This window comes from Protomyctophum parallelum (assembly GCF_964188405.1).
Source record: "Protomyctophum parallelum genome assembly, chromosome: 13".
Lineage (NCBI taxonomy): Eukaryota > Metazoa > Chordata > Actinopteri > Myctophiformes > Myctophidae > Protomyctophum > Protomyctophum parallelum.
Genome location: NC_139708.1, coordinates 48,406,175 through 48,424,732, shown reverse-complemented (window position 1 = coordinate 48,424,732; position 18,558 = coordinate 48,406,175). Strand labels below are relative to the sequence as shown.

The 18,558-nt window shown below is 43.6% G+C and overlaps 2 protein-coding genes across 4 annotated transcripts in view; one reads left to right on the top strand and one right to left on the bottom strand.

The window, feature by feature from the left end:
- Positions 1 to 13,797, bottom strand: part of ap5z1 (adaptor related protein complex 5 subunit zeta 1) — a 37,226-nt gene extending 23,429 nt beyond the window's left edge. Inside the window, exons 1-7 of one of the 3 annotated variants that reach the window (XM_083779749.1) lie at positions 13,664 to 13,797; positions 12,941 to 13,078; positions 8,705 to 8,900; positions 7,009 to 7,159; positions 4,849 to 4,961; positions 4,475 to 4,652; positions 3,656 to 3,694 (exon numbers count right to left, since the gene is read on the bottom strand). In XM_083779749.1, the coding sequence (XP_083635875.1) occupies positions 3,656 to 3,694; positions 4,475 to 4,652; positions 4,849 to 4,961; positions 7,009 to 7,159; positions 8,705 to 8,900; positions 12,941 to 13,078; positions 13,664 to 13,704 (856 nt within the window). In that variant the 5' untranslated portion in view covers positions 13,705 to 13,797. The remainder of the gene's footprint in view (positions 1 to 3,655; positions 3,695 to 4,474; positions 4,653 to 4,848; positions 4,962 to 7,008; positions 7,160 to 8,704; positions 8,901 to 12,940; positions 13,079 to 13,663) is intronic. The other 2 variants (XM_083779750.1, XM_083779751.1) reach the window with 2 other exon arrangements.
- Positions 1 to 18,558, top strand: part of cdc42ep1b (CDC42 effector protein (Rho GTPase binding) 1b) — a 232,022-nt gene that overhangs the window by 156,231 nt on the left and 57,233 nt on the right. The gene's annotated exons all lie outside the window — the stretch shown is intronic.

The window sequence follows — 18,558 nt, the reverse complement described above, 5'->3', positions numbered from 1 at the left end:
CCACGAGCCCCATCTGAAAATATGTTGTTCCAGGGACCCCTATCTGAAAATATGTTGTTCCAGGGACCCCCCATCTGAAAATATGTTGTTCCAGGGACCCCCTATCTGAAAATATGTTGTTCCAGGGACCCCCTATCTGAAAATATGTTGTTCCAGGGACCCCCTATCTGAAAATATGTTGTTCCAGGGACCCCCTATCTGAAAATATGTTGTTCCAGGGACCCCCTATCTGAAAATATGTTGTTCCAGGGACCCGCCCAGAAGCAAAGATGCGAGTTAAAAACGTTCGCTCCGACAGAATATGAATTCAAAGATTTGTGCCTCATTTTCACGATGAAAAAATAAATAGCAGACCTACAAGCTATGAGCTTGTAGATCTGCTATTTTTCGACCTCTAAAGTGTAACATAATGCTTAAAACACCAACAGGGGTTCCCGACGTAAAGAATGGGTTAAGAGACTAAACTTATTTAAAAGGATGTCACTGAAAAAAGGAAAAACTAAATAAACCCATGGAGGATCAGTTTGTACCTAGAAACGAAGAATCACATAATATCCTATTATGGTCCCATCCGATTATCATCACAGGTGCATTACTAATATTCAGTATTACAGATTAGGAATAGTTATTACACCGCCTTAGATTAAAAAAAAACACAACATTAGATGAATTCAGAAGTCAATAAGATTTAGACTGCTTTCTGCCAGAATCACAATCAAATTCATTGTCACATCACTGGTTTACAGGTGAAATTCATTATTTTGTAAGCTCCATATTATTATTATTTTTAGTTTTCCAGAAAGGGAGAAGAAGAAAAAGGAGGGAATAAGTGAGCAGCAGGGTGAGAAAAATCAAACATTAAATAATAAGCATGACAAACTGAATTGGTAAACAAATGGTTAACCAATCCCAGTTTCATTTGAACTCCACAAATGACTAAAGTCTGTCCGATGCCAGAGGTTTGGGTCACCTGGCCACCTCCTGTACGTTTTGACAGATGTTTTGCATTAATCCAGTGGTTCCCATAGTGGGGTCCGGGGACCCCTAGGGGTCCTTGAGAGAGTTCCAGGGGGGTCCCCAGACAAATGATAATTATGAATCCAAATGGACCCGTTAGGCAGTGTCATTAGTTGTTGCTATACATGTAGCAACATCATTATTCTTTTACATTTTTTAATCAGAATTTGAAGGATTTCAGAAACCTTAGGTTAGGTTTTAGATTTTAGAAGGTGTTTTTTGGAATCTGCCTCAGGTGTAAATTACTTTTTTTTTTTAAAAGGTAATTTTGTTTTAAAGTAAAGCAAAATCTTTAAATCAACTTGAAAAACTTAGCTAGCTTAGTTTTTATTTGAGAACATTGACATTTTAGTTTTAGTCATAGTCTCTTGAAGATTTTAGTCACCTGGAATGTTTTAGTCGACTAAATGTCATAAGATTTTAGTCGACTAAATCTACAGTTGATTTAGTCGACTAAATTGTATTTTGGCGGGCCTTGATGCCATCGTAATGACAGTTTTTACACTGATCACCAATCTCAATAACCGATCTACAAGCTCACAATAGCAATAGCAATAGCAGATTTACAAGCTCACAAAGCGTAGCAGCGCGACACGTTGTGAGCTTGTAAATCTGCTATTTTCAGCATGCAACCAAATAATAAAATATACTTATACTGGATCTCTTGTCCACTAGTCCCCTTCCTAACATGTTTGTCTAGTTTCTATCTGTCAATACATTTAGCTTAGTTTTAGTCATAATAGCTTTAGTTTTCATTCAGTTTCCATTTAGTTTTCGTCAGTGAAAAAAAGGTAGTCGAACATTTTTCGTCTTAGGCCTCTTTTAGACGGCGACCATCTCCATATAACACGTCAAAGTCCCGTTGCGTTCTCATTTTTTCTTACCCTTTACACGAGAACGCACACGTTATGATATTATGTGCTATTATGCTATACTGTCGCTAGGTGGCGATAACGGGCTGCCAAATAGACAGGTCACCCACGTACGAGAAGAAGAACTCCTTCACGCAAGCCTGCGCAACACTGCTCAGGGCAGCGCCACGGGATGGTTATATATATTATAATACATTAGGCTACATAAACGCTGCTGCCGCGGCTGCCGTCTATCACAAGGCTTTTTATTTACATCATGGTTTTACATTCAACATCTCTGATGAGCAGCACTTTGTAGGCGAGGAGGGAGGCTTGTTCAGGAACTCCATTATATCATAATGATATTGCTCTGCATCAATGTAATAAACATATGCGCTGTGAGCCAACGTGAGCCATGATGTCATAAGTTTTGCGGATTCACCATTTTGCCTGTTTATATGGAGACCATAGGAAACGATGTTCTCAAAGATTTCCACTCTGGGAGGCGTTTTCACTTCGTTGCGTTTTCACCTCCTGAGAACACGGTTCTCGTCTAAATGACAGCAGCAAACGATACTTTATTTTGACGTTTTATATGAACACCATCCTCGTGTAAATAGCACCTTAGTTTTAGTCGACAAAAACAATACTGGATGTGGGGAAGAAAAGAAACCCACCCACTGAACATGGCATCGCGATGAGCAGAAGATCTGATCAGAGGTATAGTGGCTCATTAGTCACTCTCAGTACGGTACAGTACGGTTCAGCTTTATGTAGTCAGCCAGAGATTTGAGGGAAGACAAAGGGGCGAGAAACCAGTGACAGTGCAGTAAAGGTTTAAGAGCCGTGGGTTAGGATTAAGCGTTATTATTATGAGTGGAGAGTAATCAGAGTGTAGGGCTGGGCAATATAACCTGACGCTGCCAGATCCAAGAAGCTTGCTACACAAATTTGTTTCACAGCTTATTCGGATCTGGGATCGCGGAAGCAAATTCAATGACGGGGCTGTTCCTTTTTTTCAACATACTTGGTAGATGATTAAATGGGACTGTCTGTCTATCACCGTGTGGGCGTGCAAACACAACCAATCATATTGACGTGTCTATATAGCTTCACATCCGGTTTCGCACATATCCCGCCCTTAGCTCACGCTGATTGGTTCGGTACGGAACAGATTTTTGTCAGCTCAACTCCCTGAGAGATCCCAGATGAGTGCTGTGTTGGGGAACATGGTTACCCAATACCGCCCCCATCTGGCAGCGTCAGGTTATGGGCAATATGCTGAATTCTCCAATATGAGAGATCATTTTCATGATTATGATCGAAGAAGGGTCTTCTACACTGCTCTTAAATGAATGATACAAACATTTAATGCTATCGAGACTTCAGATAAACAGAAAAACTAATTAACTCACTAAAGTAATCTCCTCTCTCTCTGTGTTGCTTAACTTGCTTTCCTGTCAACTTGTGTTATTCACAAATTAAATTTCGCTAAATAAAAAGGCCTATGCTTTACCGTATAAAAATGTAAACGTGTCTAGTCTACCACTTCATAATATCGACGTCTGGCCCCATGAATAGTGATACAGTAATATCGCCCAGCTCTAAGTCATGGTTCGGTGAGTTGACCACCACTTCCACACCAACCAAGCCAATCAGAAGTTAGCGGTCAGAAGTTATAGAGGTCATGCGGTTTGCCAGGCTTGGACCATTGGAGAGGGAGTGGGACAGACAGGGACATGTCTTACCATTGGAGAGGGAGTGAGACAGACAGGGACATGTCTTACCATTGGAGAGGGAGTGAGACAGGGACAGGTTGGCTGCTGCTGATGAAAGATGAAACATGTCTGATTTACATTTGCATGTTCTTTTGCGACATTGAGTGTAACTAATAAATAATGTCCATAATTATTCCATAAAAGGCCCGAATGCTCCTGACTGTGCCCTGGAACCGTCTGCCCGCTCCTTAAGAGGCCTGAAAAAGCCATCTCTTCTCCCTGGCCTTCAATGATGTGATGACCTAATTAACCTGTCCTAATACTTGTGTTGCTTCAATGTTGTTTTACTACTATGCTATTTGTGTTGATTGTATATGCTTGTTTTATGATGTTGATTGTATATGCTTGTTTAGTTGTTTTATGATGTTGATTGTATATGCTTGTTTTATGATCGTGTACAGCACTTTGGTTGACCTTCTGGTCTTTGTAAAAGTGCTGTAGTTTGGTTTGATGTGTAGAGGTTGGCTGCATGTGTGGGTGTTCACTTTCTGACCAAACAGCAAAGTATATCAGCACAGGACAATTAAAAGCTCCAGAACAGCTTTATCGGAACTCATCCAGTGCCACCAGGTGGATACCAGTTTTGGCCCCTCGTTGCCACCAAAGCTCATTATAAATAAAATAAAGAATTTGTAATTATATTGTGCATGTAATGTGGATATCATCACCTGAACACCAGATTAGAGGATTTTCTTTTTCAAAAAGGCGTCGTCAGGCGCCAGTGGAACCGAGGGCGTGTGGACACCCGGTTGTTTTGACATACATGTGGACACCTGGTTGTTGCCAGAGAGGTCAAGGTCAAGGTCAGAGAGACGAGGTCACACCGACCTGTGTCCACGTTGGCGCTGCCACCGGAGGAGGAGGCGTGGCACGTGAGCAGCCAATGGCGAAGCATGGAGAAGGAATGGACGTTCATCCATTGGTCCTCGGTGAAGCCCTGGCCCACGCACAGCACCGTGAAGAAGTCACCCGACACCGTCCCGTCCAGCTCTGCTATTGGCCCCGGCTATAGAGAGAGAGATAGAGATAGAGATAGAGATAGATATAGAGAGATAGATAGAGATAGAGATAGAGATAGAGAGAGAGAGAGACACAGAGACACAGAGACAGTCACAGAGAGAGAGATAAAACAAGGAAATGGGGGAGGGAAGTGTCCGGGGTGAGCGCACACACAAACACACAAACACCCCACTTTGACTTACCTGACGTAATCTGGGCCCTGTGAAGAATCCTCCGACTGAGACTCCTCCCCCTTGCTGCGTGCTGGCATAGCGCAGCCAATCGACAAGCTTCTTGCTCAGCAGGGTCACATGATCTACGGCAAGCCAGAAATCGATTGTCGGTTGACACAAAGAAAAAGAAAAGTGCAATTTTGCGGTATTTGTACTTTCAGTATTTGTACTTTCGGTATTTCCAATACTTTCACTTCTACTCCACTACATCTCAGAGGCAAATACTGTACTTTTCGTTATCATTTTTATCGCACGATTTTGTAACCCATTTTTCACCCCTGTGTCAATGATCTAATGGGCTCTAAAAATGGTAAACGGTGCATTTATATAGCGCCTTTATCCAAGGCGCATTACATTCCATTCACCCACACATTCACACACCAATTGCAGTGGAAGCCATGCAAGGCACCAACCAGCACATCGGGAGCAATGTGGGGTTCAGTGTCTTGCCCAAGGACACTTCGACATGTAGACAGGAGGAGGAGCCGGGATTCGAACCGCCAACCCACGGATCATTGGACGACCTGCTCTACCTCCTGAGCCACAGTCGCCTCCTTGGGCTCTACACACCCTCCGCCAACCTGGGGAGAGCAACGGACTTGAACTCATGCTTCCTTCATGCATGAGTGCACCTGACAGGGGGGAATTTCCCTGGTTGGACGTAGCGTGTGGAAGGAACACGTTATTCCAACCAGTTCCTTTCCCCTCCATCAGGCGCCCCGGCTGGCCAGGGGGAGGAAGTTTAGAGACCAGGATTACTGCATGTTTTTGTGAGGGTACCTACCCTAGGGGACACGGGGAGAACATGTGAGAGTACCTACCCTAGGGGACACGGGGAGAACATGTGAGGGTACCTACCCTAGGGGACACGGGGAGAACATGTGAGAGTACCTACCCTAGGGGACACGGGGAGAACATGTGAGAGTACCTACCCTAGGGGACACGGGGAGAACATGTGAGAGTACCTACCCTAGGGGACACGGGGAGAACATGTGAGGGTACCTACCCTAGGGGACATGGGGAGAACATGTGAGGGTACCTACCCTAGGGGACACGGGGAGAACATGTGAGGGTACCTACCCTAGGGGACACGGGGAAAGCATGTGAGGGTACCTACCCTAGGGGACACGGGGAGAACATGTGAGAGTACCTACCCTAGGGGACACGGGAGAAACATGTGAGGGTACCTACCCTAGGGGACACGGGGAGAACATGCAAACCCAGCGGGAATCGAACCCAGGACCTTCTAGCTGTGAGGCGACAGCACTACCGACTGTACCACCGTGCCCTACAAATACTGTACTATATTCCACTACATTTATTTGAAAACTTGAATTAGGCTATTAGTTACTTGGATTTTGATTATTATTACATACATTAAAACATACATTAATCACCTCAGTATACATTTCGGCCATTTGAAAACAGACGATCTACAGCATTGTGTGTGACGCAGCGTGAGCTTGCAGATCTGCCATTTTCAAAATATTTGTTATATCATTTGAAAACTTGAGTATTTCTGTTGCAGTATTGGTAATTTTGCTATGTAAAAAAACCTTTTTTCCCCCACCACCACCACTCCACTCCACCACCAGCTCAGTGATCTTGTGGTTAGAGTGTCCGCCCTGAGACTGGGAGGTCGGGGTTCGATCCCCGGCCGGGTCATACCAAAGACTGTAAAAATGGGACCCAATGCCTCCCTGCTTGACACTCAGCATCAAGGGTTGGATTGGGAGGGGGGGTCAGTCCCTGCAACATACTAGCGTCATGTCCAGGGGGTGTACTTGTACATCAAGCTGCCTCACGCTACAGAAACAGGAGATAGGCTCCTGCCCTATGGGCCTCATGGCTACAGAAACAGGAGATAGGCTCCTGCCCTATGGGCCTCACGCTACAGAAACAGGAGATAGGCTCCTGCCCTATGGGCCTCACGCTACAGAAACAGGAGATAGGCTCCTGCCCTATGGGCCTCACGCTACAGAAACAGGAGATAGGCTCCTGCCCCTATGGGCCTCATGGCTTGACAAGGCTACTTATTTACTCTTACCACCACTTACCATGAGTCAGGCTGTCTGGGCAGTGCGAGAGGAGGCTGTTGAGGATGGGCAGGGTGTGTGTGAGTGTGATTACCATGAGTAAGGCTGTCTGGGCAGTGCGAGAGGAGACTGTTGAGGATGGGCAGGGTGTGTGTGAGGGAGTGGGGCGGTCCTTCGGATGACTTGGCCTCCAGGCTGCGCAACAGCTGAGCGCAAAAAGACGACACGCCAGTCCTGGAGGTCGTCTGGAGGAAAAACAAGGGAGAGTGTTGAGGTCGTCGACTAATAACACTGACGGAAAATATTCGTCAACTATACCTTTTTTTCACCGACGGAAACTCAATGGAAACTAAATTAAAAACTGAAACAGAGACTAAATATATTGACAATGTCGTCAACGCATAAAAACTAGACTAAAGTGTTAGGAAGGGACAAGAGACAAGAGATCCAGTATAAGTCATTTTCACGCTTGGTTGTATGCTGAGAATAGTCGATCTACAAGCTCACAACGCAAGTACCGGTAGAACATCTGCCATTACGACGGCATCAAGAACCGCCAAAATACATTTTAGTCGACTAAATCAACTGTAGATTTAGCCAGAAAACGTCTTGTGAAATTTAGTCGACAAAACTAGAGTAACACTAAAATATTCCAGGCGACTAAAATGTGACTGAAACTAAATGAAAGCTATTCAAGAGACTATGACTAAAACTAAAATCAAAATTTGCTGCCAAAAACAACACTGACAGAGAGAGAGAGAGAGAGAGTAGTCTCTCAAGCCAGACAGTCTCTTCCACAATCTCTGAATGCCAACATAGACAGCCTCAAAGTTCCATCTGGTAAAAGTTAAGAAGATGAAGCAGTCATCTGCTTTCCATAAGGGGCCAAACACATGACACAGTGTTCACAAAAAGACATTTAATATATATTTATTTAATTTCCATTTCTGCTATGCAGCTATAGCTAGACCTCAAGGCTCAGAGAGGAATTATGTTTCCAGTAGGGGTCACTGTATGTATACGAGACAGCACAGACAAAAAAAAACTAAATGGAGAAAAATATGCAACATCTTTATTTTCTACTCATTTTTAGAGGTAGATGGGTTAGGCCAGGGGTGGGCAACTTTGACGATGGCGAGGGCCACTACATTTCCACACTCACTCCAGAGGGGCCACATTGCTGTTGTAGCAAAACAATAGCAGATCTACAAGCTCAAAACACGTCGCACTGCGTTTCGAGCTTGTAGATCTGTATTCTATATTCGAATTGAAATCTTGATTTATTTTTTGTTGCTATTTTTGAATTGGAATCCTGAACATTAAAATTTTTATGTAATTTCAAATGCCTTTAATTATAGGCTATACTTGTGTTGAGCAATGAGCTACTAATTTAGACTGAAGTAATTAAAGCGGGTCATGTTTGCATGTTGTGGAATTGTAAACAGCTGAAACCAATATTATATCAGTATTCTGACATTAAGCGAAAGCACGTGAAAATGGAAAGAGACAGACAACAATGTGACAGATAGTAGAATACAATACATAGACAGACAGATGAGAACAGAACAGAACAGATAGCAGAATACGTAGACAGACAGCTGAGAACAGTGAAAGATATAGAAATAATTGAGCTAGAACATTGAATCAATATCTATACGCAAACATGGTTGCAGGATTGCAGAATAAGCAGTCATTTGGAATGATCAATTATTCTGGAGAAAAAATAAATAAATAATGTAACTGTTTTTTAGTACAAACCAACAACAGAAACTGGATATAGGAGGACCGACCTGTGAGAGTAATAGTGCCGCAGCATGGCTGTTTGGTGGTGGACTGCTGGGCTCCTGCGAGGCGGCGCTGTAGTTCCCGTCCTGCCCAGCAGGGGCCAGTGTCTCCCTGAGCACGGCAGAGCTCAGCACCTGGAGTTGCTCCACCGAGGTGGACAGAAGCAGAGCCAGAAGCCTCTTCTGAAGCTCTGGAGGTAACCTGGGCACAGCGAGGCGCAATACAGCAAGGTCAAAGGTCACGGTCCACTTTATTTGCATGTGCCCAAATTGGGCTATGCCATGTAGAAGTTAGAACAGGTAGAAAAAGCTCTAAAATAAAACACAGTAAACATATTGTAACGGTTTCCTGACAGTAGCTTATTTGAGGTGCCAGGCAGGCGTGTACCTACCAGAGAGGAACTTAGCTCTCCTTTTTTGTGTACCGTTCCACGAAACTTGGGATTAGAGATTAAGCCGGGATTTAACAGATATCTTTGCTTAATATATCCTGGATCAGCGATTAACCGGTTTCATGAAAGCTGGTTAATCTTGGCAGATTAATTTAACCAGTTAACCTGGATATGTTGAGGCTTGATTCGGTTTCATGAAAGTGATGCTACATTAGTTACCATGGAAACTAATGCTTTGGACTTAGCCTGCTCCGGACCAGGCTAACAGCCAGGTTTAACCTAATCCTGATGTCTTTACTGTTCATTAAGCAGTCAAACTGATCACAAACCAATGATGTTTTCCACACTTATTCAATTATTATGGGTTTATGTTGCCTTATTTTTATCGGTCTGAATTAAAGGACTAATTTAAGCACTATATAAAATCAAAATATATAGGCTGCACAACATCATGCCAGCTTGTGAGCTTGTAGATCAGCTTCTTTTGGTGAATGTTCCGCAGAATAGGTTTGCTGTCGTGCAAGTGCACGGTTAAGAATCATTATTATATATTATATATTTCTTATTTTTGTAAAAGTGAAAACCACTAAATATTACCATTACTCATTGTTTTACAACATAACCATTGTAACGTTTCACCCACTATTGAACCCATGACCCACAGTTCACCAGTCTGGCCCCTGTCTGGACAACAACCCCCTTCCCCAAAGGTAGCTCCCTCAGAGGAGGGAGTTATGGCCAAATATCACAATCCGACAATATCATTATGCTTACAATAAAGAATTCTGTTTTAAGTTAATAGTAGTGGTAAAATGTAAAATATATTTTTGGGGTAGTTAATCATTCAGTCTATCCACTATTGAGAGTATGTTCTCTCTTTAATTACAGCAGCAGTATTTATTTTAGAAGCTTAAGTCCTTGTATCAGTATGTCTTGAATAGATTAGTAAAGATACTGAGATATACAGAAGGGGGCCGTAATGCAACTATTAAGGATGCAAACTGCCATAATACCCCATGAAGAAGAAGGATCAGTAAATCTGTGTTCTGTATATCCGCCCATTCTAAGGGCCGATTCATACTCCTATTTTAGAGCCGAATAAAAGTCGGTTCGGCTCTGTAGAGCCTACAATTTGACGTCATTTGAGGTTCGGGGGGGCGGGTACCGTCCTAAAGTCGGCTCTTCGGTGCTACTGAAAATTTCTGATGAGCCGAAATCATTTCAGCACTACAGCGCCGAAACAGCGGTAAAATAGGAGTATGAATCGGCCCTAAGCCTCGCTTGGCTTTAGTGGAACGGAAATAAACCAGGCTGTAAAGACCAGGATTTAAAACACCTGGTTTTGGCCTAAATCCTGGATCCAAGTTTCGTGGAACAGGCCCCAGGTGGTGTCAAGGAAAACGACAAAGGACTCAATAAAAGATAAAGAACCCTTAAATGTGTTGGATTGGAACAGTATTTGTATTGAAACCAGGGTGCATGGGTTAGGTTACAACATTATTCACTTTTCAATGAAAATAACAAAAGCATCAAATGGCATTAAATATTAAGAACGCAAATCAACAAATAACAAAACCCCAACTAAATATATTCAATAAATGTTCAACTCAAAATCTTGGGCACAAATGGGGTTATTAATTCAATTCACACGCAAAATTGGTCTTTGTGAGTTCAGTTCAAACAAAATAAAGGGACACAGATCCTCCTGCTGTAGGGAGTGGTTACGAAAGATCCTCTTGCTGTTAATTAAATGTTTTTGGAGGGGAAAGGAACTGGTTGGAATAACGTGTTCCTTCCACGCGCTACGTCCAACCAGGGAAGCTCCCCCCTGTCAGGTGTAAAGGAGCAACTTGGACACTTGGACAACTAATACAAAATTGTGGGATAAAAAAAATATATAAAAGAAAAAAAGAAAAAAAGAAATCCATCCAAATGTTATAAAGTGCCAAGTGGGAGAAAATTATAGGTGCGGAGCCGCAGCTGCATACCCGCTTGGTGGGGCTTTCCCTCAGGGTGATGGAGATCCAAAAGGCAGTGATTCTAGCTGTTGGGAGGGAGGCTCTACTCAGCATGGTGAACACGGCCCGTGACACACCTGTACCTACAGGATGCGAGGACGATAGTCAGGCACGAACTGAATAAGGGACCGCACATGGACAACGTCTGCTTCCCAGTGGCCCTCGTGGCCACGCCAAGGCTTGCTGCTGATGACCGAGGCTCTGGCCAACAGCCTTCTGGTGCCTGCAATCCCTGTTGTCAACACCTTGCAGGACAACGAGTGGGCCTTCTGGTGCCTGCAATGCCTGTTGTCAACACCTTGCAGGACAACAAGTGGGCCTTCTGGTGCCTGCAATCCCTGTTGTCAACACCTTGCAGGACAACGAGTGGGCCTTCCAGTGGCTGTGTGACAGCCTGATGTCCTATAACTCTGCCGACGTCTACCGCTCCTTCAAGCTTCATGGTTCAAGTTGCCTGACCTTCATGACGGGCCTCTTCCAGGAGCTGCAGAGCGCCTCCATCCCCACCGCTGCAGAGCGCCTCCATCCCCACCGCTGCAGACGGCCATGTCAGCGGCACAACACAGATCCTCCTGCTGTAGGGAGTGGCTACGAAAGATCCTCTTGCTGTTAATTAAATGCTTTTCATCCATTTCATGTTATAAAGTGTTCGTGGTTCTCCGGTTGTCAGTGACAGTGTCTGGGGTTAATAGGCAAAACAATCCTCCTGCAGAAAATCACCTCCTCGGTTTAGTTCTTTCAGCACAGTGGAGTTGGAAGAAAGGCCTTCTTATGCAGTGAGTGAATTTGTTTCTCAAACATGCTCCAACTCGAGCTATACTTAAATGATCAAAATAACAATAACAGGTAGAGAAAATGCAGAGAGAGAGTGCTGGACACTGTCCTTGAGAGCTGCTGCCAGCATGCAAACTGTTTCTCCCACACAGAGTGGCACACCTGTGGCAACTTTATCCTGAGTAGGGAGATTGCCAGACGTCAATCATCGTTAAGTGGTGATGGCCTGTTAATTATGCAATTAGTCAATTAAGAGTCAATTGTGACTCTGGCCGTCACAATATCAAAGACAAGGACAGATAAATGCATACGAATACAATACATACATAGACACAAGCTCCAGATAACAACCGATAAATAATGTGCAAACTGTAACCATCCTCCCACCCACCCCTGAAGAAAAACAGCTACCTTCTCCTGTTTCCCTTAGTAATAGGGATGCACGATTAATCAGTTCAGTAACCAGCTCAGTGGCCTTGTGGTTAGAGTGTCCGCCCTGAGACTGGGAGGTCGGTGTTCGATCCCCGGCCGGGTCATACCAAAGACTGTAAAAATGGGACCCAGTGCCTCCCTGCTTGACACTCAGCATCAAGGGTTGGATTGGGGTGTAAGTCCCTGCGACATACTAGCGTCATGTCCAGGGGGTGTACTTGTACATCAAGCTGCCTCACGTTACAGAAACAGGAGATAGGCTCCTGCCCTATGGGCCTCATGGCTACAGGAGATAGGCTCCTGCCCTATAATATAAAGAATACTTTATTAACAGGCTTTGGGCCATTCCCCTAAGGCTTGTTTCCTATGACTACTATTTACTGGGGCAGCGGTGGCCGAACGGTTTGCGGAGCGGTCTTGATATCAGAAGGTCGCTAGTTCGTATCCCCGGACCGGCACGTTAAAATTACCACCACTGAAGTGCCCTTGAGCAAGGCCTACCATGAAATGTTCTATGAGCAGGGCCTGGCTGTAAACAAGTTCTTGAGCTTAGTCCAGTTACCCTGGGTAAATATAGTAACTTTATGACTAAAACTAAAATCAGAAAAAACACTGGGTGTCCTTACACTCTGGTGTACTTGGTGGCAGAAAGGATGAGATGCAGTCTCTGGAGGGAGTTGATGGTGTCATGACTGAAGTCCTTTCCCTGGAGAGATTTAACTATCCTACTGTAGAACTTCTGGAGCTCAGCGTCCTGAATCTCCCTGGGGGAAAAAAGTGCACAAAAATGTTGACGACAGTAGCATGATTTTAGAATACATTGTTTGTTTGCGTGTACATAGTATTAAGTAACGGATTAACTAACTGTAAAGTCACAAGTTAGTCAGACGATGTATGAAAACAAGAAGAATGTAATTGTTATGTATTCACAGACTGGCAAAAGCCTGCAGGCCACTGTATATCAGAAATTTCACAAAATAAATTAAAAAGAAATGCCTTCGATTACAATTACGTTTTGATACACCATTCATTTTAATTTACACAACTGAGGTGAGGTGATTATGGGCTTCATAATATTAGCTTTATAAGTCAGTGATTGATTGACAGATTGTAGAATGGGTACAGTTCAAGGAAACTAGGAAAGTAGGTCAATACAAAATCTGCTAAGAGGATAAAACCAGAAAAAGCACCAAGACTTGTTTACATAAAGGGCATTTTCAATGTATCAGAACATTTTAAAGACATACAAAACTATATCTAGCCACCTTTCTAGACCTAGAACGCCTGTGATCATTTAACACAAGAGCCGTTCTAGGGCTTCAATCTCTCCTTTTTTCAGGTGTTCTTACCTTGCTTGCTTAATAAGACTTTCAGAACCAGGCGAATACATTTTGGAGAACGATCACACATCCCACCTCTGCTCTGCCTGAGTGCCTGTCCAAACCAAGGTCCAAACCGATTATATTATAGCTCTGTATGGTCCAAAGAGTCCAGACCAAACTGTAAGTATAAGGGGAACCAATAACCAAACCCCAACTCCTCAGATCGTAAACAAATCTCGGTGCTCTAAAGAAGACGTCCGGGTTGAAATCACAGTCACATGACCATTGCAGTTCCGCTACAGCTAGCTCTGCCGCTCTGCGCCAGATGCAATGATGCAAAGATGCATGATGCAGCTGCTCCAAATTAATATATACTCCCACATTTGTCTTTGCGTCTGTGTGAACGTTAATATATTATACTCTATGGTGTGAACGCACCGTGGCTGCCTGCACTTGTTCGGTAAAGTAAAAGCATTATGAGAAACTTCAAACTAGAGAGTATATTCAGGGGAAGTTTATTTTATTGGCTACTGTTTGTTTGAGAATAATATTACTGGGCAATGTCATTAAGATGTTGTTATGTTGATTGATATTCAGAGACAGACAGACAGACAGACACACAGACAGACAGACAGACAGACAGTAGCCTATAACTTGTGTCGCAGCTCAGCATCAATGAACCTGTCCCCGCCCCCCCCCCCTCTCTCTCTCTCCCTCCCTCCCTCTCTCTCTCTCTCTCTCTCTCTCTCTCTCTCTCTCTCTCTCTCTCTCTCTCTCTCTCTCTCTCTCTCTCTCTCTCTCTCTCTCTCTCTCTCTCTCACACACACACACACACACACACACACTGTGCAACAGTAACAGGTGACGGGTTAAGTTTATAGCCAGGTGTCAAGCTTCTTTGAAGGGTATATTAATTTAAATCTGTATAATCAATATATTTTCTTTTAATAAACCAGCCCGTGGTGATTGACAGTAACGCACATACTTAAAGCTAGGCTGCTTGCTGGAGCAATATCGCGACGTACAGTACAGTCTCTCTTCAAGTCTTCAAACTAATCGTCGCAGACAGTTCAGGTAGGTAAAATTAAATGCTATCTGTATTTACAAGCGTGGGCGTTAATCTATTTCATTTTGTAGACTCGTTCAAAGTCAACCTGCGTCGAGCTGAATGGAAAAAGTGACATTGTTGCCTCGATTCTCACATCACTGCACCCGGGAGACAAAATAATCTTCAACCAAAAAAGGTCAACTGCGGTTGACAATATTCTCAGTTGGGAAAATGTTGATACTATTACTAGCTTGTTTACACATAGCCCAATAAGACAGATTTATTTTTTTTACTTGATAGCAGCCGATGTTGTGGTATACTTACAGACAGTATACCACCTTTTACCTGACCTGTGCCTACAGTGCGCCATACTTTAAATTCCTTTGGCCTGGTTCCATTTTTGACAGTCTATGCCTGGTACATGAAGAAGTTATTCATAGGGCAATCTGAGAACCCATTGTCAAAAAATTAAGGAATAACTGCGGCCTCTTTTTCCTTTGAATTTGAGTCAACAACAGTCTGTCTCGAGACTCGAGAGACTATTCACACTGGTTTGGATTCCAGCAATGACCAGGTGCCGAGGACAGACAGGACAAAGGAAATGTCCACTGAAGAGATGAGGAAAAGTAACAGAGAGCAAGTATCAAAGAAAGAGTGAGAGATACAGACAGAGGGAGACTTGAGCAAAGACATAGAACGTTTAAGACAGGGCTACAGTGGAAAGAGAAGAAGATATATTATATGATATGATGTAGTACTTTATTGTCAGTTCACACTGAATTTTGTCTTGCGACACAGCAGCCAAGTACTGTATGCAGAACACATATACACACATTGGACATAACACAAAGAACAAGATAATTTACGTACATGAAGAGCAATGTCCACCGCTTAGATTATCCCGTGGCTACTACAACTCCTGATTAAGCCTCAAGGTCGACTGGTGGACAAAGGACCTCTTTAGTCTGACCTTATTGTATGCTGTTACACCATATCTCCTTCCTGAAGGTAGCAACCTATATTCTCCATACAACACATGCTTGTTAGTATTAGAGGTGATATTCCTTGCTAACCTTAGGATGCTGTTATCATACGTGAATGGATAACGTTTCTGAAGTTGTTGTCCATTTGTCCAACAATCTTTGAACAAAATGTTCAGTTGTTGCAGCAGTTGTGACTTAAGGGCTGCAGACAAACATCCATACAGTACTGAAGAACACTCATAATAACAGAAGTGAAAAACAAAATAAATCATGCATTGGTGCCAGTGCTGTAATAACAATGGGCACTGGCCTACTTGGAACGAGTTTAAATGCATGCCCAAATAGACGCAGATGTCAGAACAACAGGCCAGCTCCATATATGGAGATATAGGGGTGATGAGGTCCAGATAGCCAGGGCGGGCAGAGGCTTTTGTGCTGTTTCTGGACAACGGTGTGTGTACCCGACCGACTCGACACCGGGCACAGCACTCCCTGTGGAGGTGTGGAACGCGTGTGGTTCTCAAGTTATGTGGATTACAGACGTACACACGTACGTACTGTACACACAGAGACTTGGCACATTGGGCCATGTGGCTCCTTATTGTTATAGTGTTGTGTCACATAATTATGTCCTGGAACAGCAATTTAAGCTATTATTTAGAATCCATCTTTACATCCAGGAAAGCCATTTTCAAAGTTTCATTTTTAAAACAAGTGAATTGGATATTGTGCACAGCACAGCTTCATTGTCTCCACCAGGCCGAAGGCATGGGGAGAGAGTATGTTTTGCACTCCGTCCGTGTGTGTGTGTGTGTGTCCGTCCGTTTGTTACCAGCTAATCTCCGGCACCGTTAACCCGGTCGATGCCACATTTTGCACACACACTCCCTGGATGCCAACGATGAACCTTTCCAGAACGGCCTGTTATAGCGCCACCAGGAGGCCGCTTTGTGCAAAACAAGTTTTTGGACAGTACACCTACATATTTTGTCCAAACATCATGCAAATTGGTACACAGTCTCTCTAGAGCCATTCAACGAAACGGGTCTTTCAGATTTCTCAGACTCCATCCTGATTGGCTAAGATTGGCCTCCAAAGTTCACAGGAGTGCTCAGTTTAAAACAAAATGCTGCAAATACTGAACACATCATGTGATTTCCGTGAAATTGTGCACGCACATTCCCACTAGGCAGAGGAAGAAATGCCACATGAACATTTTCAACTCAGCCTCATGGTGGCGCTATAACTGGCCGAAAAGTGTTTTTACCTCTAACTGCACGGATCTGTGGATAACTTTGTATGCCAACTCCCTAGAGGCCAAGGAAAACCCTTTGCATGGAAATCTGCTCTTTATAGCGCCACCAGGAGGCCGACATATGTAAAACACATTTTCTAATATTACTCCTTCAGATTTTATCCAAATTTCACGCAAATCGGTACTCAATGCTCTTCATAGTCATGTGATCAAGATGGGTTTGTTTGATTTCTCAAAATCCACCCTCATTGGCTACGATTGGTTTCTAAACTTTTCAGGAGTAGCCCGCTTTGTACCCGTTTTGTACAAATCGCCACAACTACTCCTCAACGCAGCGTCCGATTGTGGTGAAACGTGACAGTTTTCAAATCGGCCTCATGGTGGCGCTACAACAGGCCAAGCCGCGACACACACACACACACACACACACACACACACACACACACACACACACGTTTATATTGCTCTTAAACATTTTGCCAAACATCACACACACACTCCTATCCTCCTGGTGGAGACCTGTGCCCAGAAGGTCTCCTTTTCAATCTGCCTCTGTCCTTCTCCCCCCTCACCTTTCCCCCTCCCCCCCATATCTCCCGAGTGCAGAGCCCACATATCACATTCCCATAATAGGCTTCAGCTGTTCTGTCGCACAATGAAGCCTTTATGATGGCCGGTACACCTGAACCAATCAAACCTGCCCATCAGTTAGTTAGCCGGCCAATCCTGGGCCAATCCTGGGCCCTGCTATTGAGGCATTGGAAAGGTTTAGACTGGTCTGGTAACATTTTCTTAGATGAATGAAGTGATGATACAGTTAAAGGAAGGGAACATTAAAAAAGCAACTCCTACAATTTACAATTTAGGCATTTATCAGACACTCTTGATCCAGAGTGACTTACAATAAGCAAAAAACAAAAAGCATGGCATACATCACATATATAAAAAGTAGTTATCATGAATCATGTATAAACTAAGAACGTAACAGTGGAGTATTTATGTCAACTATACTATATTATATATTATACAATATACATGTGTACTATAAAGTGCTATGATGACTACATAAAATGCAATTCTAGTGCTGTCTACGTAACAAGCTATAAGTCTGTCTAAAATACTATCTAAGTCTACATGAAGTGCTATCTAAGGGGCTAGGCCTCCTCTGCAGGCCTCTAAAGTGTGTGTGTGTGTGTGTGTGTGTGTGTGTGTGTGTGTGTGTGTGTGTGTGTGTGTGTGTGTGTGTGTGTGTGTGTGTTTTTGTGTGCGCATGCGTGTGTGCGGCTGTGTGCACATGCATACAGTATGTGTGTGTTACGAGTGTATGTGAGAGAAAGGTAATGTTTCTAAACTTTCTATGCACAAGTTTGTGGTTTGCTGTTCTAAAACACCTAATTGAGTGGAAAAGACACACGTTTGCATGTGCAAATGAATGCAGTGCAGACACACACATTCTCACACACACACACACACACACACACACACACACACACACACACACTTTTATCAATCGAGTGTAAAATCTGCCACAGATTCGAGTGCAGGTTTCGTAGTACACCCATGTCGCCACGGCATTTATAAAGTGATCGCAAACAGCTGATCCTTCCTTAATTTCGTTCTCACGTTAATAAATGTC